General features: G+C 45.6%; 1 protein-coding gene across 1 annotated transcript in view; it reads right to left on the bottom strand.

Moving 5' to 3' along the window:
* CNIH3 (cornichon family AMPA receptor auxiliary protein 3) overlaps positions 1-24,047 on the bottom strand; it is a 207,689-nt gene that overhangs the window by 11,767 nt on the left and 171,875 nt on the right. Inside the window, exon 4 of the mRNA XM_075595510.1 lies at positions 7,232-7,344. Within this exon, the coding sequence (XP_075451625.1) occupies positions 7,232-7,344 (113 nt within the window). The remainder of the gene's footprint in view (positions 1-7,231; positions 7,345-24,047) is intronic.

Consider the following 24,047-nt stretch of genomic DNA (forward strand, 5'->3'; position numbering starts at 1 on the left):
CACAAGATGTAATATGTGAGGATGAGGTGTAATATGTATAATCCTCACATATCCCAGTTCCCCCTGATTAAAAATAGTCACTCAACGGTGTACAACACAGGCTGTAAGCAGCAACAGCAAGAGGATAATATAGTAACTACCTCTTGCGAATAGGGCCAGATGATGGACACCATTGATGATGTAAGTAAGCTGATTATAGCCTGATAAAGTGGATGCTATTGGTTTAATACTATTTTAACCATTAAACATTTAGCGTTGTGTGTTTATTTCAGAGTTTATTTCAGAGTATTTTCCACTTACTGCATACATCAATTTAAGTTATATTTATTTGACTATATTCTCCTGTCCTTGAGTGCTAGTTATATAGGGGTCTTTTTTCGCTTGCTTAGGCAAGCGTTACTCTCTGTTCAGTCTCTCTTACCCCTGGCACCTATACACATATAGACTGTAGCAAGAGCTATTTTCCCTCCCTTTCCCTTTCCCTCCATTATCTTTGAATTAAGACCACTGCTTTTAACCTTGGTGAACACAGATCGAATCCTATTGTCGGCACTCCCTGTAACCCTGGGCATGTCACCTCCTTATGCATATGGATTAAAAAAAATGAGATTGTACGTTCTCTGGAGCAGGGACTCATTGTGCCTGTATTATCCCTTGTACACTGCTGCGTACACGGCGAGGGCTACCTAACAAATGGCAGTTTTGGTTTTCAGGGGCAGGAGAAAATGCATTGAATATTTTATAATATAACAATTTTCTAAACATATACAGAATTGCAAACCGTCGTAGTTGCAATGCAAACCGGTTGCAACACGACATCAAGGGACAACACGCAGGTACAGTAATTAAATCATAAATTTTCTATATTTGATAGAAGACACAAAAAACGACCTTTCTCAAGGTCTCCCTTGTGGGACTGAAACGTTGGCTATCGTGTAACGTTGTTATAATACAATTCTTTTTGGATTACTCCTTGCTGTTTGCTGTCTCTTTAACCAGTCGGCGGTCTGGGTTACTTGATATATATATATATGTATATATATATATATATATGCAAATATAGCTGTATGCTCATCTGCATGTCTTAGGCAGGTCTGCAACCCCGCCTTTCCCTATTATCACCCAGCATACAGCACTTCCACTGCAGCAAGGGATTCTGGGAAATGACATGCAAATGAGCACACAGTGTCACTTTTTGCCTCAATAACCATTTTTAACATGGTTCCCTATAGGCTTAAGCTTGCTGCATGGTCACAGCTTTGAGCACAGCCAGGGTTAAGGTGCATACCCAGAAAACCACCCACAGACAGCTGTTTCGACCTTGATGGGTCTCATCAGTGTGGGGTTGATTTTACTGGGAATGCAAGAGAGGCTTATGGGATAGGCCAAACCATAATACTGAGTTAAGTTATGGTGAGTAAAAAAAAAGTGACAAAAACCCTCCACAGGAAAGCAAATATGCAAATATAGCTGTATGCTCATCTGCATGTCTTAGACCCCACACTGATGAGACCCATCAAGGTCGAAACAGCTGTCTGTGGGTGGTTTTCTGGGTATGCACCTTAACCCTGGCTGTGCTCAAAGCTGTGACCATGCAGCAAGCTTAAGCCTATAGGGAACCATGTTAAAAATGGTTATTGAGGCAAAAAGTGACACTGTGTGCTCATTTGCATGTCATTTCCCAGAATCCCTTGCTGCAGTGGAAGTGCTGTATGCTGGGTGATAATGGGGAAAGGCGGGGTTGCAGACCTGCCTAAGACATGCAGATGAGCATACAGCTATATTTGCATATTTGCTTTCCTGTGGAGGGTTTTTGTCACTTTTTTTTACTCACCATAACTTAACTCAGTATTATGGTTTATATATATATATATATATATATATATATATATATATATATATATATATATATATATATATATATATATATATATATATATATATATATATATATATATATATATTGTGACATAGTCCAAAGATGTTAGGCAGCTTTCTGCCACGTTTTAGGTCAGAAAGTGCAGGAATAGTTAAAAAAGGATCCATTCCACAGCTTCACATTAACTCAGACTGGTGGATGGAAAATCCAGACCACAAATTACAATGTGTCTAGTTCTCCCTCACCTGCTCTCCTAATCACTAACACAGGTATTTAGAACAGAGAGGTTTGCATTTCAGTCTCTCTCCTTAGAGCCTGGAGGCTGGGGGTATCGCTGCTCCCCTGTTTCCAGTTTCGGGGTGGACGGCCCCTCCAAGTATCACAGTACCAGAGTATTTGCCTGGACACTTGGGACCGAGTTCCCACCCCGAACAGATAAGACAAAACAAATGTTTATTGCTGTTGCTAAAAGACTGTGCTGTATCTAGTGACCCTAAATGAGAGGGCATTGTTTTAAGCTGAGGAACCAGGTTAGTTGGCCAGCAGCAGTTAGGGGCTGATTCTGATGTGTAGTTAGATCCCTGAAAGGGATAGGATTTCTTTATATGATTTGGTTTTTATTTTTTAAAAGTGACACTGTGTGAAATGCTATGACACTGATATAAGGGAACCGCTGAATGAAAATGTCTGAGTGCCTCTAACCTACACATGTTAAAGCTGCAGTACCTTACTTGGATGAAAATAAAGCAGGCAGAAGCCTGAGTTAAGCAACGTAATACTTTGCATGTTCCTGTTTGTTGTATAATTAACCCTAGAAGACTGTGTCGGGAAGAACCCAGACAGACGTCAGCGCTACAAAAGAGGAGCGTTTTTCACAATATATATATTTTAAAAAGCTCTTACTTTCATGTAACTAGTATCTAAGCACATCTCTATTTGTTTTAAATTGCAGGTTTGCTTCTCAAAAAGAGTAGCAACTTGAATCTTTTATAGCGGGGCTGTGCATACAGGTTGGTGCATGGAAATGGCTATTATTTAGCCTTGTCTGTTACATACATACTAACGGTATCACTATGGTGGGTGCATCTGAAGAGCTAAAAGCTGTAAAATATATGCATGTGGATGGTGAGTCGCATTGATCCTGATCACACTAAAGGGTGTGTTCTATATCAGGAGAAGCGGCCGATTAGGTCATGTTCGGCCGAAATCCCCCACTTCCGTCAATAGGGAAATCTGTCCGAAATCAGCTGCTTGGGCGGATGTAAAATGTGTCCCTCAGATCTTTTATCCAGGACAGGTTTGAAAATATTGGGCTGGCTGAATACAGATGTAGAAAACATAATTGTTCCCCCCAGAAAAAATAACATATCTTGTTATATCTCAGAATATCACAGAGTTTCCGTAAGATTCGCTGTACTTGCTTCCTACCTACCAATTAGATTGTAAGCTCTTCGGGGCAGGGACTCGTTTTCCTAAATATTACCTTTATGTCTGAAGCACTTCTTCCCATTATGTGTTATTTGTATTATTTGTTATTTCTATGATTGTCACATGTATATTACTGCATGAAGCGCGCTATGTACATTAATGGCGCTATATAAATAAAGATATACATATATATGTGGCAGGGTCTCCCTCTGGGTTCCCCTTAGTCCCCCTCACCTCCGTTATGGGCGGGAGCGCTGCAGGGGTGCACGGCTGCCGGCGGAGGAGTGCGAGTGCACCCGGCGAGATTCGTTGGTAGCGAGAGGGTTGCAAGATGTCAGGCAAGGCGAGCGGGTCTCCAGGGGTCCGCGGCACACTCGGCTAGCGGGGGCCGCCATCTTGCATGCAGTTGCGCAGGCGCAGGACCAGCAGCAGTGTGGCAGCCATTGTGGGACAAACAACACACAGAACCCCAAGAAGCTCATATTGGGAACTGCCTTGTCGTGGCTCACAGGCTTACAATGCTTTGGCCAAAGGGTTAAACTAAATAACCCTTTTTCAAGAGAATATATAAGTATTTTACTGGGTATTTTTGTCATATTGGATGTAGCATTGGGCTTCTCTGTGGCTTGTTGTAGCCATTGTGGGAGATTGTGCATGGGCAGGGATGTCCCTAGTAGCGGCGGCCATTGCGTGAAGGGCTCTGCAGGGACTACAAGTCCCATCATGCTTAGGGGCTGCAGCAGCACATGAGTAGACTCAGCCAATAGGGCTGCAACATTCCCTGCTCACAGAGATAGATACATTTTGCGCGTCTGCACCACGAGTCCGTCGGAGCTGGGACAAGGAAGGGGTAGGTTATGTGTGCAGGTGTCTGTGGCACCTGCACTAGGCCAGATACCCCTTATTAGGCCCCAGTTAGGCCCCGACTCCCCTCAGCTTGTGGTTGCTGCAGGGACAGGCACATAGATAGGGACACTGCCCCTGTAGTATTAAAGTGAGGGACACAGCCAAGACGCGGCTGCATCCTGGCCTCAGGTGCTCTGGGACCAGGCACCCATCTACTATAGAGACTATTAAAGGTGGTACAATCCCTGCGGACCCACCCAACGTAGAGGCGGAGACTCCGTGGATATTCCTTGGATCCGTGGATCATTTCATCACGGCATCGGCGCACCCGGGTGTCGACACACCCGGCAGGTACCCAACTAAGCACCAACTCATCTTCACACCTAGGTACTTTGGGGGACAGTGACTCCATTGAGAGGGGGGCGCAGTATTGGAAGGTACGGCCGTGTGAGGCCTGGTGGGTTGGCAGTAACTATATTAGTTGCATATAGTAAAACTGTTCTGCTTTACCAAGTGTGTATTCTTATTGTGTCCTGTGACGGGGTCATTCTACACCATAGAATCCCGCACAGGTGGAGGCGCTACCGAGCATCGTTCCAGGATAAACCTCAGGCTCCCAGCAGCGGAGGCTCAGGCCTCCTATGAGCCACCAGGTATTGCACACTACACACACCGTAGCTACACATCTCCCAGGGAGTGGTGGAAATCAAATGTTAACTCCTTGCCTTACAACTCCTGGGCCCATACAACTATGAATAAGTATTTATTCACTGAAAGGGTGGTTGATTTGTGGAACAAAACAGAACAGAAACAAACAGTGTGCTAAATGAGAAAGAAATAAGATCTAATTTAAAGCTGTAATTGATTTAAATTAGATCTTATTCCATGCGGCAGATCTCTCCTGTTTGTACTCTGTTCATAGGGGATTCGAGAACCCAAATATTCTGGCTGCAGAAAGACGATTTCCCCACCAATCACTTAGACACCATTTTATCGTATTTGACACTTTAATTGATAATTTGCCCTAGCGCTTTCTTTCACTAAAGAATCTAATAAGGTATGATGTTTCACAGCAGATAGCAGACTAGCTGGGCCAAGTTGTTCTTATCTGCTGTATCTGAATATAAATCTCTGTGTTCCTAGCTTCAGTTTCTAAAAGGCAGAGCCACAGAGCTCTGCTATCTCAGGGCAAATACAGTCTACTTTACAGCTCTACTGCTCCCACCTGGAAGTGTCTGGTTTAAAGGAAGCCAGGTGAGTATCCACGCGTATGATTAACTGCAGGTACAGAATGAGCAGTAGAGCTCTAACGTATGTGACTGGGGAGCTATTCAGCACTTTATCATACAGTACTTCAATTGTAGAGCTGCTGCCCTTAAATGCATAGGTTGTGGGTTCTGATCCGGTTGGGACTTACATTAGTACCCCCTTTGACCACAAGAGGCCTTAGGCTTGCCATTATAGGTCTTATGGAAATCTTTTAGGAAGTGTCGGGGTGTGAGTTATTTAAATATACTTTGCACGTTTCATTAGGATATCTCCAAGGTATCTAAGGTGGGCTCCTTTTTGAGCATAGGTGTCTCTCCAAATGTTATTTGGAGGGCGGTTTGAGGGGATATATATATATATATCCTTGAAATTCTACCAAAACAGCTCTCCCTCTTCCCCCATCACCAAATAACATCAGGTTAAATCCCTGCATTAACCTGACCATCCTTTTGTAGATATGCGATCTTAGGGGGAACGCCTTTTTCGCATATCATTAGCACGAACGGCCGGAAAAACCAATAGCCACACGTTATTTAAGGAGTAGCACTGGGCTAACATTACGGAATTTAGTGCAGGGGTGCACGGCGCTTCACCGCGATCTGCGAGTCGCAAGCTGTAAACACAACATGCCTGTCGTTTGAAAAAATGGTCGTGGAACGTGGCTGCCAAATTCGCACAAAGGTACATACTGGGCCCAGCCCCATTGTATTGTATTGTATGTCTTTATATATATATAGCGCCAAAAGTGTACTCAGCGCTTCACAAAGAATACAGAACAGGGAATTTAAAAAATAGAATAAGTGCAGTAAAAATCAGACAATGGGAAAGGAAATCCCTGCCCCGAAGAGCTTACAATCTAAGAGGTTTGAGGGGAAACTTACAGAGACAGCAGGTGAGGGAATAAGTGCTGTAGATGGGTGTGCTTGGTCACAATGGTTGGTATAAGTGACTGTGGGACAATAGCTATGAGTGCAGGCTACTGGGATGCTTGATTTGTGGGACAAGTTTTAAAGTTAGTCAGTGTTAACCTTTTCATTTAACACCATTTGCAGGGGAAGAGATGGCAGGGAGGCGTAGGTGAGATCAGGTGTATATGTCTGGCTTCAGGTTTAGGGGAGATCCCCAGCAGCAGGAAGGAGTAGATAGAGGGTGTGAATAGAGGATTTGTGTGGGTGTTTTTTTTTATTGAGGGTTGTTGGGAGAGAGGTGTATAAATAATGGTGCAGTGGGGAGTGGGGAAGTTGGAGAGAACAGGGACATTCACCAAGGAGTAAGGAAACAGTAAACAGAAAATGCAATAAGGAGGGCATTGTGAGATACAGGAGGAGAGACTTCCCAGTTGAGAGGCGTTACTTGTTCGTACAGCGCACACTCACTGGGGCCGCAACTTAAGACAAGGATCTGATTTCTGTTGAGAGAATCATTCCATGTAAAAAAACTATCCAGGGTTATTTCTGTTTGTTTACAATTTTCCACCCTCCTGCTTTGCAGACTTTTCTAGGTAAAGATTAAATTACTTGGATACTACAATGATTTGGCCGGAAATGGAACATTCCAGTCAGAGGTGTCCCCAGACCGAATATCCCTTTCATATGCAGTATCATAGTCCTAAAACCTGGTGAGGCTGATAATACCTGCAGGGAGGTTTCAGAATCAATGTCTACCTGGCCGGATTTGCAAACATCCAAGAGCAAAATACATTGGGGAATTTATTCTTCGCTCTATAGCAAGAGCAACATCATCTCTATGGACAAAAGTGGTTTCATGCCTGGGATTGCTGTGCCAATGACGTGAAAGAAATGCACTTACCTCCATATGTGATAGAAAAGCAATGGAGCATTTAGACCAAGCGTTAACCACTCTTCTGCACATAAAAACATAATGCAGAAGAGACTATGGATGGAGTACTCTGGTAGCACCAGCTGAAAAGAGAAAAGAAAGGCGCTGGAATACAGTACAGGAGGGGGAAAAACAGAGAGAATGAAGAAAAGAATGCAAACTAGCAGAGGAAACAATGTATCAAATATGTTTGTAGAGTAAAATTCATAGAGGGATAGAAGAAGAAAGAAATGTATGAAAATGGAATAAAAACAATAGAAAGAAAAAAGACAAAAACAACAAACATTCTTTTTTTTTTTTTAAATGCATCCATTTTTTTTTTAAATTTTGAAAAATGAACTTAAATCACATATGCAAAGCTAGTCTGTGTTCCAACAGCAAATACTGGAACTGAGACTAATAAAACTGAACACGAAGAAAAAAGTGACTAATTTAAAGCAAAAAAAAATAATACTAATAATAATAAAAAAAAATAATAATATATATCAGGCGCCACATATATGCTAAAGGCTGTATTATTAACCCATTTGCGGTCAGAGGGGCCTGGCACGCATTGCAAAGCCAGAAGGCAGCAAAAGGGTTAAATGTCACGATATTTGTAGGAATGCTAATTATATGTGTGGCCAGAATATGCACGAGCAAAGTACAGCAATAGAAATAGCCGTGTTAGTCCAGTTGCGATAGCACTTCAGTATTAAGTGATTACCTTTTTATTTGGACTAACAATTGATGTTAGAAGACAAGCTTCCGAGAGTTCTCCTCTCTTCCTTTTCATTCATTCATTTGAACGTTGTGAAAAAATGAAGGTATTGCCAAACTCCAGGATCCGCTGAATTTAAGCAGGTCAGCTGCGTATGTTTATCTGTCTGACTAATGACGGAACCAGAATCACTTTGCAAACAAATGGCTAAAGAAAAATAACCGTGAACTTGGGGCTTTTGAGGACTGAGACAGTCTTATCAGCAAAAGGCATGAGATGGAGCTTGTAACAACTCTGCAAAGCACTTTTACCATGGAAATACTGCATCACAAGTGAAAATACACATACATGTCCAATTGTTCTTAGCTCCATCTAACATGCCACTATTCTTGGGTTATTTTGGTCCAAGCAGGGACTGCCCCTATAATTACTAGTCTATGGAGATTGTTTCCAAAGCTCTGACGTTGTTAACACATCCTTGATGGCTGTTACCTCCCACTTACCCTCATGCATACACTCTATGCCAAACTTCTGCACGTGGTGAAGTCACGCCATTCTATTTGTTACATGATGTTTGGCGGTGAAGAATAATTCGAGAAATAAGATGCTATTGCTAAATACTAACTGGATATCATGCATTTTACAAATAGCTGCTCCGTGAAGCAACGTAGAGGTCTTTAGTATGACCAGTATGACACATATAGTATCAAATATTTATACGCTCCCCATACGTTTAAAATTTGCTTTCATGACAAGATAAAAATAAATACATGACAAAGACCCACTAGAGTGTGACCTTTCTTTTAAACGACCTCCTCGTTTTTCTACATGCTTAAGTAATTAGTTGAGTAAATTCTGACCTTTAAAAGCCGGCAGTGTGAGAAATCTTGCTGCTAGTCTGCCTTGAATAAATCTAAATGCGGTTTAGCTAGTTGCTTAGACAGAGTGAAGCGCGGAGCACAACCATGATAAGAGAAACAAATCACCACGATCAAGAGGTGGCTCCAATAGAAAATATATATGTAACGCATCTTCCCCCCCCACACCTCCCCCGTCGCAGATCGGACCCCTAGGGTGTAATGAGGGCTGGCTACATGTCTGTGGGTGGTACATACCTGTTGGTAACAGGAGGGCCTGAGTCTCCCGCGATGGTATGGGGGAAAACAGGGACAGGCTTCTGGGGTTAGTGCCTTCATCTTCTAAGCAACGGTGCAGCGCCTCCATCTCTGGCGAGCCCTATCAGAGTAGGGTGAAATCCTCCCAGAGAAGCCCCCACAATAGGGTGAGAGATTTCAGTCTCAGTCTCTTGGTAAAAAGTATCAAGTCTCTTTATTGTACACAGCTCTCAGCAGCAGCAGATCATACACAATGGTCTCTTCCTCCGTCCCCTTCTCCTCCAGACTGTACCCCTTCAGGATGGGCTGTCTGGGGCTTTCACTCTCCCCGCCACCACCCCAAGGTGCAGACCCTCAGGGTGGGTGCTAGCTCTCCCTCACCGTATAGGCAGGGTGAGGGGCATTGGTCCACCATTGTTCTATCAACTCTACTCAGTCTGGGCTGAGCTCCACCACATGTAGAGCCTGTCTCTCCTGGAGCTCATTCCTCCTGATCCCAGGGCAGAACTCGCTCTTGTCACTCCCAAGACAGAACTAACTTTCACCACTACTGCCACTGACAGGATCAGGCAACTAACTATAGACAGCCCCACCCCTCGTGATGTCAGCAGGCCCCTCCCCTGTGTCTCTTGCCTTCCACACAGAGTCAGGGGGCCTACCTCCACCAATCAAGGCAGGGCAGAAACCCATGATAACTACTGGCGGCCTGCCCTTAGCAGGACTTACAGCAGTAGGAGGATAGATATATAGCCCTATTTCTTACCAGGGCTACATATATTTGTTGTATCACATGGAGAAGGAGTGGCTAAGTGAGTAAAGACAGTGACTGGCACTGAGGGGAACCTGGTTCAATTACCGGTGTCGGCTCCTTGTGAACTTGGGCAAGTCACTTTATCTTCCTGTGCCTCAGGCACCAAAAACACAGATTGTATGCTCTACGGGGCAGGGACCTGTGCCGGCAAAATGTCTCTGTATAGCGCTTCGTAAAACTAGCAGCGCTATACAAGAACATACTAAAAAAAACAAAAAACATGGATAAATAGAGGTCAAAAACATACCTACGCATTTCATGCTATCGTGCTTTATCAAGCACACCTTGATAAAGCATGAGAGCATGAAACGCGTAGGTGTGTTTTTGACCTCCGTTTATCCATGTGATATATGGAAAATATATATTGGAGTCACCTCTGTGGGGATTTTTTCTTTTATCGTGGTTGTGCTCCGTGATTTACTCTGATGATACTGGATCTTTACACCTAACGGGTGCTGCACACCTCGGACTTGCCAGACTTCAGAGAGGGCGTGCAACAGAGTAAAGGCATCAGCCTTCATGTAAGTTACCCCTCTAATTCTACTGCTACATATGGGAGATTGTACATTGTGCTGCAAGATGTGGGGATCCTGCAAACTCCAATAGGCGCTTGTTCCTGCCCAGCATAACCAAATGGGCATATACTATAGATCAGTGGTTTCCAACCTTTATTTGGTTAGGGAACCCCAAGTGAAATTCTGAGGAACCCCCATATCTCTAATATCGCGCCTGAGATCAGATGCATTGTAAATTCTTCTGTATTTTATACAGTTTTCAAATGACCAGACAATTTCAGGGAACCCTTTAGGGATGCCCGGGGAACCCAATGGTTCCTAGGAACCCTGGTTGAAAAACACTGCTATAGATAATCTAAGGCACGCCGGATACCACATGATTTATACCCTTTGGAATTCTCCTGAGGTCATACATAGTCTGAAGCACCATCTCACATTGGACTTGCTAGTTGCTTTAACAGGAGTTTTTCATATAATAATCTAAGCAGTTTTGGAGAATCCAAAATAGAGCATGGTCTACATCATTGTGTTCACATGGTAGGTTTCATCAGAAAGATTAAACTCCATTGACAGTATTTCATTGTCCCTGAGCTAAAAGAAAAATATCTTATATTGTCTACACGTTAAATGAGGTTTTCTCTTTTATAAAGAACCATTGGGTAAAGTCCCATATTTACTAAGGTGGCGCTAAACTAGAAGACACCTTCCAAAACTGAAAATCGCCTTATGGCCCATTCACTTGAGTTTTGCCCAAGTGGAAGATTAAGTCCTCCTCTCTGACTGTTGAATGACCAGAAATCCTGTATGTTTTGCATACATTATGAGGGTCATCCGGCTCTTGTGACACTCCACGAATGTACATAGCACAAGGAAAGAGTTGCCAGTTAAAGGTCTACAGTAAAACAGTGATGATTTACTGTTGCCCTGGTTGGTAAGGCATTGCTTCGCCACAGGGCAGAGAAAGGCTTAGTGTGCCGGATTCTTTTAGCAAAGTTCATGAACATTTATTTTATTTTATATACTGCTCTTTAAAACAAATCTGAAACAACCCTCCCAAGAAAAGTTCCAAATCAGACTGCTCTAGTTTTGTACTATCAATTCATTTCTTCCTAAGCAAATAACCTTTCAAGGACCAGAAAGGCTCAAGCTACTGTAAGAGCATTTTGTCTGCTAAGTATATAGACCCATATTTACTAAGCTACTACTCCTTCTGGAGGACAATTTACAGCCCATCCACTGCTCCTTTTCATCCCGCGTCGGATCTGATCCATGCAAGTCTCTTGGTGAATATTTTACATTCACATCAGGCAACATGTTGAAAATATATGTCTCTTCTGAATAAATAGGCAACCACAAATATCTTACCATTTACCCGTTCACCGTAGCGCTCGAAATAGAGAAAGGGGGAAGGGGAAGAACAGAATATGGTGCAGAAGGAAAAGTATAAATATCTTACCTAGAGAGTACCGTGACAAAGCAAAAAATGTTCTCAAAACATTGGCAGGGAGTTACTAGAAATATATATTTCTATAGAGAGAGAAAAAAGAGCAGGCACTCAAAGGCGGGGCACGACTGGGGGGGGGCACGATGGGGGGGCACGACGGGGGCGGGGGGGGGCACGACGGTTTAACTCCGGCTAAAGGGAGCTAGAATACACAACTCCATAGCAAGCAGCACACATATTTGTACAGTAAGTGCACGCACAGCGGCAAACAGAAGTTTTCAGTCACAAGTTCATGTTGGAAACATAAAGTAACCCAATGAGCCACTGAAACACTGGGAAGTGGGTTTACCCACTTGAAAGTCAGTAATATTGGAACGTGACTGCTCCTCCTTTGTGCAGCATTGTGCGTCTGACCCTGTGGCAGTGACGTGATAAATGCATGAAATAAATTCCACTGCCTAACTATCAGTTAAGTCTTTTTTTAAACCAAATTAGTTTCAAGACATCTAATCTGTAATGAAATTCCGGAGATCCCTGTGGCACACATTAATTAGGACTCTTAACCACTGCAATACTCCAAGCAAAGCAATGCAATGTGTGATCTCGTGCAATGAAGAGGCCATGCCATTTTCTTGTGTGTGTTCTTGGCATCTGTGCTATCTGTTGGTATTTGTGTTAAAACACTGTGTACTAAAATGTGAACATGAAGTGGTTTTGAAGATGTTTCATCCTCTCTCTCTCTCTCAAGCCCCTTGCATTGGAAGTTGCTATGAGACTGTATTTTATTTAGTGTGCCGAAATGGAAAACCAGGCTCCCTATAAAATCCCAGGAAGATCTGCCTGGTGGCTTATTTTTGTCAGGGTAACCATTGGGGTTATGGTTGGGCATCTGGGTTTTTCCCCTGTATTTCAGTGAAAGCAGTAGTACAGTACTTGATTCCAATGTACAGTATATTGTATTTACTGTAATGTACAGTTGTGTGAAAAAGAAAGTACACCCTCTTTGAATTCCATGGTTTTACATATCCGGACATAATAACAATCATCTGTTCCTTAGCAGGTCTACAAATTAGGTAAATACAACCTCAGATGAACTTGCCTTTTAAAGACAATTTTCACATAAAATTAACCTCTGACATGCCAATTTGATTATACTACTTACTTACTTTCTGCCATTTTCATTACATAGCGCACTAAATCATGAACTTTACTGGGCTCACAGATGATAGTGAGTAAAATAAGTGACAAAACCCCTCCACAGTACAGTGTATCAGCAATGATAGAGAACACTTATGAACAAGGTCACGTCTGAGCAGGGTCAGATTTCCCATTAGGCCCGGGCCTAAGTCGGCAAAATATAGTCTTGCCGCGCTCTCAGGCCAATCGGACCCTATAGGAAGGTACTTGCCTGTGTCGGCCGCCTCCTTTCTGTCGCCCTCCTACTCCTTTGAAATTCCGGGGTCAAATGACAGTGCGTGACGTGCCCCCGTGACGTGACATGCCGAGTGCCATGGGGCCCAAAATTCTGCGTCGGAGACAGGTCCTCAAAACTGCACCACCCCATAATCGCACAAGATATTGTACCGTGTCTCCACTGCAGCAAAGGATGCTGGGTAATGACATGCAGATGAGCACTCAGTGTGTCACTTTTTGCTTCACATCTACATTAAACATGGATACCTATAAGCTTATGCCTGCCGTATTACACAGCTTTTACAGTAACGCCTGGGTTAAAGAAGTGCAGAGCCAGTAACCCTACTCACAGACAGCTTTGTGTCTGCTCAGTGTGAAGGTGCTGACTGGCCTTGCATTGTAAAGCTGACTGTGGCTGCAAACCAGGCACACTGCTTGCAAAGTTTTAAAACTAAAAATCTCACATGGTTTGCAAATGTGGCTGAGAAGTTCACAAGTGAATGGTGGCCATTGGTTTCTAGGGGTGGCAGGACAGTGGCAGTATCAGGACAGACAGAATGTATTTTCTATGGAGCTTTGCTTGATCAGACTCTGTCTGTGCCCCTACATGCAAAGATGTACTCTGAAGGGGTGTTCCTTTTCCTATATCGCTCTAACAGTTTTAAAGGCTTTTACTGTAAGTAGTAAAGCTGCACTCACTGAGCGACATCTGTTTTATTATTTTTGGTCAAAAGCTTTATCTTGATGGCTTTTCTTTAAAAGCAAAATATGTAAAAACATTCATTAATGCAGTGACTTACAATTCGACAAAAGTATTTTTATGTCATGTCTTAAGTAATTGAGCATGTTGAATATTACAAATCATCCTTTTTCAATACATTTAAAGCCGCTGGCTTATTTGATCATACTTTGAGGAAATAGAGTTACATTTCCTTTGAAGATTGACTTCAGCATGGAATCACAGTCTGTATATTTATGTGTGTATGTGTGCATGTGTGTGTGTGTATATATCAAGAAGCACAGGCCAATTGTATGCTGGCATAGCGGGTGCTTAGCAACCTAGGGTATTTAAGCCCTCACTGCGGACCAATCAACAAACCCCTGAAGATGTGACGTCCGTGTCGAAATGCATAGGGTCGTTACGGACGCCATACTCTCACTGCCACCATGTAAGGAATCGGGGGCCACGTCCCTTGTGGTGTGACCCCTCCTTACCCACTACCAGTACTGCAGCGGCTGCTGCCCCTGCCCCCCGTCGCCACCCATGCCGCCGCCCAGTGCATACCTTGAACTCTGCCGTCGCCATTTTGGATTCTGGCACTGGTGTTACAGACTCTCAGCTGTGCTCCACTACTTCCTGGTCTCTCAGCCACTCACGAGCAGCTCCTCGACACGCCTCCACCATGCCCCTCGTCCGGATTGGTCACTGTTGCTTTAAATATTCTGCTTTGGCTTCACTTCCTGGCCGAGCATAGATCCTTATGGGATGTTACCTGTGTTTCTGCCACAAGCCTTGTTCTTTCGTTACGTATCTCTGTTTTTGTTCCAGTTCGTTGTACTCGTCCAGTTTCCTCCAGGCCTGCTGCTGCTACGCTGAGTTCCTGAGTTCCTGGTTCTTACAGACCTGCTTCGTTTGCGCTGTAACACGGGGTTACTAGTGCTGCCTGGTGGTGTGCCTATTGCGGTCAGTCTTCCCTCTCCTAGACCGGAGCCATGGGTCGTGGACGCCACTCGCGTAAACCTCGTTCCCGACCTGCAGCGATTGCGCTGACGCAAAAGGACCAGCTTGATTTCCTGTTGCCGACTCCCTGCTTGAACTACGACTACCCGGATATCTCCTACCCCGACTCTGGCTTGCCCAACAACTATGCTGTTATCTCCAGTCCTGAACCCGGCCTGTTTGACTATGAACTGCGCACTCCGGACCAGTCTGCGCGGTATAAGGTCGGTGATTTCATAACCCAGCCTCAGCCCCGCGGTCCGGTCCCGGTTTGTGGCGAGCACAATCGTGACAGTATGCTCGGCCCCACAAAACCGGACCGCGCCGTGGCGGGGGTTGGTAAATGTGTAACTGCACCTATGTTCCAGGCTGCGGACCAGTCCCTGTTTGAAGAACAGTATTTGTTTGAAAAACTGCCTCCGCCTAATCTTGCTTGTATGTACGAAGGGTTAACCCCTGCAGAAAGACTGACTCGTAAAGAAATATTGACTAAATCTCAGGAATGTAGAGAGTTAAAGAAGATGTTTCAAGCCCAGTACTCTCAACTGCTCCTTCTTAAGTCCACTCCGGGACTGGAAACTGGGGATTTTGGGGTACTGGTTCAGGCTATAGACACCACCCTTAAATTATTCCTGGAATTTGACAGGAACATAAGTGAGCGTGAACCTCTACTTGCTGCCTACGCACAGACTATTCACAAACCCTTTTCTGTCAGTCCTGTTGTTAAACCTGTGGGGGCACCTCCCTCTCCAAAAAATGTCCAAACCACCCCACTATCACTGCCCCCTAAGGTGGAAGCTGCCATGATTTCTAGCCCTGATTGCACCTCCCATTGCTTAAATCCCAAAGATATGTCTGCCTTAACCCCTGCCAGTCAGGTCTGTGAGGTTCCCGTGGAGTATACTTGTATTTCCAAAGCTACAGCCCTTGTATCTGAGAATCTACCCTCACTTTCTAACTCAGAATCCCTAACTCCTGCCCTTGAGGTTTTTTCTGCTTTAACCCCTGATAGGCAGCTCTGCATGCTCCCCATGTCAGAGAAAGAACCCCTTCTGCTTCAACCTTCTAAGTTAGAATCCCTCAGCTCTGTTCCCGAGCTCATTCCTATATTAACCCCTGCAGGTCAGCCCTATGAGCCTCCTTTTGTAATCCCCTGTTCGCCAGCTAAGGCCACATCCTTGGCTCCAGAGGAGGAACTCCTTGTATCCTCAATTTCAGAGGCAAATCTCCCTCTTTTTGACTCTCAGGTACTATCTGCATTGATCCCTGTAAATCCTTGCTGCCCCCAGGCTAATGCATCATTTCTAGCATCAGAGAATGAATCCCCAAGTCTGACAGCAGAGGTTGCACTGAATGACTCCCCTAAGCTTGCTGAGTCCTTGGATTTTGTTTACTACAATCCCCCTGCTTCAGCTCAAGTTTCCGTTGCCGTGTCCCTTGAAACTTCTGCTAAAATCCTGGTTCCAGTTAAAGGTATTCAGGAACTGGGTTTTTCTCTAAGCCTGTTCGCAGAATCCCCACTCCCAGGTATTTCGCTGACCCAGTCTGTCACTCAGAATGCTGAGATCCCTGCTTCAGCACATAGTTCCCTTGTCATGGAATCTGTAGTCTTTTCTGATTTCCCAGACACTCCTTTCCAAGCAACCCCTCCAGAGATCCGCGTATCTGCTGTCACCCCCTTAGTACAGTCAGAAACCACCCTGCCTACATTACAAATTCAGGTGTATAAATCTGAGCTATTTTGTCTTCCTTCACTTGCTAAACCTCAGTCCTTTAGCACTGCATCTAAATGTGCTCCAGCAACCATTGGGTTATTTAGGGCTAAGATTAAAACCCCTGTGTTAAAGGGTACCTTCTCACACATATCCTGTGTAACGGGTATTCCACCCCACCCAATCTCATATGTAGTGTGGGTGAGTAGAACATGCAGTGTTACCGATGTGGTGCGTATACCTGTCAGGCTCACAGGAGGTCTGAGCCTCCGCTAATGAGAGCCTGGGGTGAATCCTCTGGAACGAATCTTCTTTCAGCGCCTCCACCTGTGTAGGATTCTATGGAAGTGTAGAATGACCCTACATAGGAACCCAATCAGAAACCACACACACAGTGATTATATAACTAAGGACTTTACTAACGAATAATAATGATAACCTGTGTCTCTCTCACGGTGAAACACTAACAGTGACGTCTCGCAGGACGATTCCCAAACACTAGGTGATTCCACCCAGTGTCCCAAGAACCCCACCCAATGTCCCGTACTCCTACAGAGATAGTCAATGGGTGACTGCGCAGTCACTAAGAACCTCTAGGCCTGTTGGTGCACATGTGATGGTATAATACCTGCCGAGCACTCCGGTGCTCGGGTCAGCAACAAACTTCTCAAAGGGTCAGACGTGTGATGAGTCCGTCTGATCCTCCAACCGAACTCCTTGCACGTGCGGACCACTAGGGCGGTCCCACTCTGGAATCGTCTCTGTGGACCCCAACGTGGGTCCAACCGCTTCCACAGGAACAGCAGCAGCCGCTGTGTCCCTGTCTATATAAATGGTACTAACGTGACAGGAACCCTAACCTAGGGCCTGTCCCTGTAGTACAGCAACCTGTAGTGGCTTGGGGAACTCCTAGGGCCTGCAGGGGTAATGACCTGTCCCACTCCCCCAACTACCCAAGTCCCTTCGGTAAGTGATCTGGAATGGACTAGAGTACTCTTCCATGCAGTACTTGGGCGTCTACCTACTGTTGGCTAGCATAGTGCAGATCCTCTCCAGAATTCCTGACCTCGTTAACAGGCTATCCCTTCAGGCATCCTACCCCTAGCGCTACCTCAAGGTGACTAGAACAGCTATAGCCCTTCTCCAGACCCACTACTCTCTGACTAGTCCCAGCGCCTACCGCAGCAAGCTGTAACTCACTGGAGGCTGCAGCCAACGTGCTGCGCAACAAGGTGCCTGCCTATCAGACCTCACAGCACTGCTAGCTGTGACCGTGACAAGGCAGCACTCTAACAACACTAAGGGCAGCGTCCCTATCTTGGGCCTCCCTCAGTACTTACCCCACTACACTAGTGGGGGGGTTGGGGCCTACCTGGGGTGTGGGTACCTATGGGGTGCAGGAGCTGCTCTCACTCCCCGCACCCTTCTTCCCTCACAGCTCCCTAGCTCCAACTCTCTAACTGCAGACTTCCTTCTCTCAGCTCCCACTAATGTAAGTGGCAGGGTCCCTAACCTGAGGGCTGCCCCTGGCAACACTCACCTTACTGGGGAGCTGAGCTATCCTGGACCAAAGGGGGTGCTGGCCTAATACAGGGGAGTCCCTCTCTCCTGTACCCTACCTCCTTCCCTCACAGGGTCCCTCCGCTGACTGACTAGCGTGGTGCAAGCCCGCGAAATGTATCCTTTCCTCCAGGGCAGTCCTGCAGCCTTATTGGCTCCTATGAGGCACCTGGTGCCTCCCTCGCTATGCTCCATGGGAGTTGTAGTCCCATAGAGCCTATCCTGGCATTGGGGCCGCGTGCGCGCCTTTCCTGCGCATGCGCGAGCTATAGGGAGCTTCCTCAACCTTTCCCTACTCTGTTCTGGCCCTCGCGCGACTTTCACTGCCTCTGGGGCTCTAACTGCGCATGCGCGATCACTGCGCATGTGCGAATGGCTAATTAATGGCGGCGCTCTCCTCGCCGGCCGCCGGGACCTTAGAGACGCGACCGCGGCCTTAGCAACGGCCCGATCGCGTCCCCGGCAACCGGCCTGCTCGCGGAGACAGCGCACCGCTCCCTGCAACGGCCCCCACCCTTGGGATGGCCGTCGGGTCTGCCGCTGGCCTCCGGCAGTACCCGGCATCGCTTGTGCCCACGGAGGCTCCCGAGGGGGTCGCAGGGGGCAAAGGGTGACCTGGCTACACCTGCAAACCTAGAACTTCCGTGATTAGTCCTAAGTCACTTTCCACAGTATCTGATTTTCTTATTAGTGTAACCCAGACACCCACATCACTGGCAAGCAGTTCCGTTATCAGAATCTTTGCACTAGTAAATATACCTATTTCTGATTTTGTCATGACAAGTACCCCAGTTAGGGCCCTTGCAGTTTTTGATAAAACTCTTTTTCCTACTAAGGTTTCTGCTGTTAAGAGTTTCCCCGGTTCCAACTTATCGCTTATTGACCCTCTATCTTCCCCAGTACCTGGCACTGAATCCCAGGTGTCAGCTTCAGACGCTAGTTCTCCTTCTACCAGTGTCCCTGTTTATGATTCTGAACCTCCAGCTCCAGACACTAGCTCCCCTCCCTCCGCTGCCCCTGCACTGCCTGATTGTCAAGTTCCAGATATTAAAGCTCCAGAGCCTACTCACACTCCTATGACAAGTACGATGCCCTTGGAGTTCGTTGCAGCACGTAATCCGCCTCATGCGGTTGTTCAAATCTCTGCAAGGCCCTGTATACCTTCCCCGCACTCTGGTGCCATATCCGAAGTAACCCTTGCTGCGCTCCAAATCCCCAGTGCGGGAAGGCAGTTTCTTTTCACGGACCATTCGGTGGCCCCTGAAGTACCTCAGTATGACTTTAACTATGGGGTTTCTCTCCCTGTTGTCTCTGGCTTGGACTCTGGGAAGTGGAGATCACAGACTATATTGTCTCTCTCTGAGCGTTCTACAATATTTGGTAGCTCCACTAATGATTGCTTCTCTGCCTCAGCGAACCCATGGTTATCCCTCACGGAACCTTCTGTTGTGCCTGCGTCCTCTGTGTTGGAAATACTGAGTTCACACCTCAAGATTTCGATCCCTAAGCCTGGTTTACTGTTCACCTTGTCATCTACTATACCCATACCTGGCAATGCACCCACCCACCCTATACCCTCGCTGACCACTACCCGGAAAACCTCTGGAGGAGAAGACCCTCTCAAATTCCCACATGATGATGTCAGCAAAGACTTTGTCTGTCCGGAGGGTCGCCCTGATAAGCTCTTTCAACTATTGGTGCCTCTTGTCCTGAATTTTGGTACCATTACTAGGGACTGGACTCCCAACGGGGGTCCTTCTGCTGTTTCTGCTCTGGAACCCCCTGGTTTTTCACAGCCTTGGATTTCCAAGCCATTTCGCGTGGCGAGCCACGTACCAATAATTTCTCTACCACCACTTTCCTATCCTAAGTTTGTACTCGCCAATGAACTGCTGGTTTACGGATGCCCTGCTCGCCTAAAACAATTTAGGAATAACTCCATGTCTCCAAGACCAATGAGTGCCCATGAGTCTCTGGACCACAACTTTACTCTCCATCCTAGACAATTCCGGAACAATTCCAGGTCCCCCAACTCTAGGAGTGGTTATGATCGCCCTGAGGTCGATCCTGAAGGGGGGGGGTACTGTAAGGAATCGGGGGCCACGTCCCTTGTGGTGTGACCCCTCCTTACCCACTACCAGTACTGCAGCGGCTGCTGCCCCTGCCCCCCGTCGCCACCCATGCCGCCGCCCAGTGCATACCTTGAACTCTGCCGTCGCCATTTTGGATTCTGGCACTGGTGTTACAGACTCTCAGCTGTGCTCCACTACTTCCTGGTCTCTCAGCCACTCACGAGCAGCTCCTCGACACGCCTCCACCATGCCCCTCGTCCGGATTGGTCACTGTTGCTTTAAATATTCTGCTTTGGCTTCACTTCCTGGCCGAGCATAGATCCTTATGGGATGTTACCTGTGTTTCTGCCACAAGCCTTGTTCTTTCGTTACGTATCTCTGTTTTTGTTCCAGTTCGTTGTACTCGTCCAGTTTCCTCCAAGCCTGCTGCTGCTACGCTGAGTTCCTGAGTTCCTGGTTCTTACAGACCTGCTTCGTTTGCGCTGTAACACGGGGTTACTAGTGCTGCCTGGTGGTGTGCCTATTGCGGTCAGTCTTCCCTCTCCTAGACCGGAGCCATGGGTCGTGGACGCCACTCGCGTAAACCTCGTTCCCGACCTGCAGCGATTGCGCTGACGCAAAAGGACCAGCTTGATTTCCTGTTGCCGACTCCCTGCTTGAACTACGACTACCCGGATATCTCCTACCCCGACTCTGGCTTGCCCAACAACTATGCTGTTATCTCCAGTCCTGAACCCGGCCTGTTTGACTATGAACTGCGCACTCCGGACCAGTCTGCGCGGTATAAGGTCGGTGATTTCATAACCCAGCCTCAGCCCCGCGGTCCGGTCCCGGTTTGTGGCGAGCACAATCGTGACACACCACCAGTCTAAGTTCTTTCTCTGGAATGCGATTTTATACTCAGCCCTTGTGAGTGCAAGTCCTAGAAGCCTTTTATTAAACAGTTTTACTATCAAGTTACGCTATGGAGCCTTCGCTTCTTCTTCTTCTTTCTCTTTTCATGATTTCTTTTCTGATGTGGTTCATCACCAGTTGAAGTTGCAATCGGATTCCGTATATCTCCAGTCTGCTGATTGATTGATTGATTCATTAATCACTGGAATTCACTGTTACCATTGGGACTGGTTTGGACATTTATGTATCTATATTATATTGTGGGGATATCTCATTGTCGGTCACCCCACGCACTGTTGCACTTTCACTTTTCGTAACTAGTTATCACTCCATTAACAACGCGTTGCTATTTTATTTTATCACGGCTATAGGGTTAGCGCTACTCTTTCTTTGTGTGTCAGTATTTTGTGTTTCGCCCCTTGTGTAGCAGCTTCCTATAACTAGTTCACATGATCAAGTCCACTACAGAACGGTTTAGCAGAAGAAATGAATACATTAGTAATATTGTACCTGCTATACCAGCTGGTGATACCGATATGAAAGCTAACTTTTTTAGTTTAGAGAAAGCACTCAAGGAACAGATGCGTCACTGGTGGGATTAGGTTTCTCTCCAACAATATAAAGATTATTCCAGGAGGATTGAGGGTCTTTAAGAAACCTTCATTTGATACAAATTAAGTTTTCAATTGTAATTGGAGTGAGACACTAGACAATTGCTCTTTATCACTTATGAAGTTGCTTGTTAAGTATAGAGAGGATAAATTAACTGCATTAGACTCTAAAGATTGAAAGTATTCAGAATGAATTTAAAATATATGCTGAGTTTATCAGGTTGGAACTACTTACTAGTTCTAGAGTTGAACAATTTGAAAAAGATCTAGTATAGAGAAAGAAAAATAACTCTCTAGAGACAATGATGATTATACAAATGGAAGAGTTAATAACCGGAAAAGGTTTCCATACAAATCCAATGATTACATTAATTACGCCTTTTTATTTTATCACGTATATAGAGTTAGCACAACTTCTTTTTTTGTGAATGTGTACAGTACACCTGCATCCAAGGTAATTACAACCTATCAGCTCTCTACCTATTGCTAGTACACTCCCCCCTGCCTCCTCTCCATTGGTTCTTCTCCCTATTTATATCCACCCAGTCCTCTGTCTTGTTGCTGAGCATAGACCCTTGTCTATGCACCGTGCTCATTGCAGCCTGAGTTTTGCCTGTGTCTGAACCTGTCGTGATCTCCGTTGTGACCCCTGCCTGTACCGGACCTGTCTCTTCTACATCCCTGGACTTCGGCGCGTTATTAGACTTCTGCTCTCTCCACTCCACGACCACGGCTTACGGACTATGACTATTCTCCTCTCTCCAACTCCGGACCACGGCAAGTACTCTGACCTACCTACACTCTCCTACCCTGACCCGGCTACATATCACTAACTCTGCTATCCGGACCTGGCCCCATGGTTGTAGGCGGCAGTATATATACATCCCCACCTTGGTCCTAGTCCAGGTTGTAGTTTAATCCACCAACCTAGTCCAGGTTGTAGTGAGCATACGTGACAAAGATAACCTGATCAAACAAAACACACAAAAACACGATACTATTTTAACATTTATTTATCCACAAATTATTCAACGTGTGAAAACTTATGTGAACTTTTAGATTCAGTACCTGGTGGCGCCCCCTTGTGCAGCAATGACTTCAAATAAGCGTTTCCTGTAACAGCTGGTTAGTCTCTCACATCAGTTTGGAGGAATTTGAGCCCATTCCTCCTTACAGAACAGCTTAAACTCAGTGACATTTAAAGGCTTCCTTGGATGGACAGCTTTCTTCAGGTCCTGTCACAATATTTTGATAGGGTTAGGTCCGGACTTTGACTAAGCCATTCTAAAACGTGGACTTTCATCTTCTGCAGCCCTTCTTCTGTAGATCTGCTTGTATGTTTTGGATCATTGTCTCTCTGTATGACCCACTTTTGCTTCAGTTTCAACTCACGGATGGATGGCCTGACATTCTAGAATCTTCTGATACAATGCAGAATTCATGGTTCTGTCGTCCAAGTCCTGAGGCAGCAAAGCAGCCCCAAACCATCACACTCCCACCACCATGCTTGACAGTTGGGATGAGGTTCCTCTGTTCAAACATACAGTAGTGTTTGGTTTTCGCCAAACATAATGTTTCTCATTGAGGCCAAAAAGTTCTACCTTTGACTCGTCTGTCCAGAGAACATTCTTTCAGAAGTTTTGTGGACCATCTGTGTGCTCTTTGGTGAACTTCAGATAGGCAGCCATGTTCTTATTAGACAGCAGTGGTTTCCTCCTTTCTATCCTTCCATGAACATCATTCTTGTTCTGTCTTTTTCTGATAGTTGCGTCATGAACATTCGCATTAGCCAAGGCGAGCATGGCCTGCAGATCCTTGGATGTCACTCTGGGGTTCTGTGTGACTTCATGGATTATTTGCCAGTTTGTTCCTGGAGAGATTTTCGTAGGACGACTGCTCCTGGGTAGAGTTACTGTACTCTTGAACTTTTTTCATTTGTAGACTATCCGTCTCACAGTGGATTGGTGAGCCCCCAAATCCTTAGAAATGGTTTTGTAAACCTTTCCAGACTGATGAGCATCAATAACTGATTTTCTGAGGTCCTCAGAGATTTCCTTTGATCGTGGCATGACGTGTTTCCACACACTTGTATGGTGCAGACCCAAATCCCAAAGTTTCTGTTCTTTATATAAGATGGGGCCTCCCAAACACACCCCTGAAGAGAACTTGCTGATTTAAACACATGATTCTCATGATCCCCTTTAATTTAGCTGATAAAA

The sequence above is a fragment of the Ascaphus truei genome, chromosome 4 (assembly GCF_040206685.1).
Source record: "Ascaphus truei isolate aAscTru1 chromosome 4, aAscTru1.hap1, whole genome shotgun sequence".
Classification (NCBI taxonomy): domain Eukaryota; kingdom Metazoa; phylum Chordata; class Amphibia; order Anura; family Ascaphidae; genus Ascaphus; species Ascaphus truei.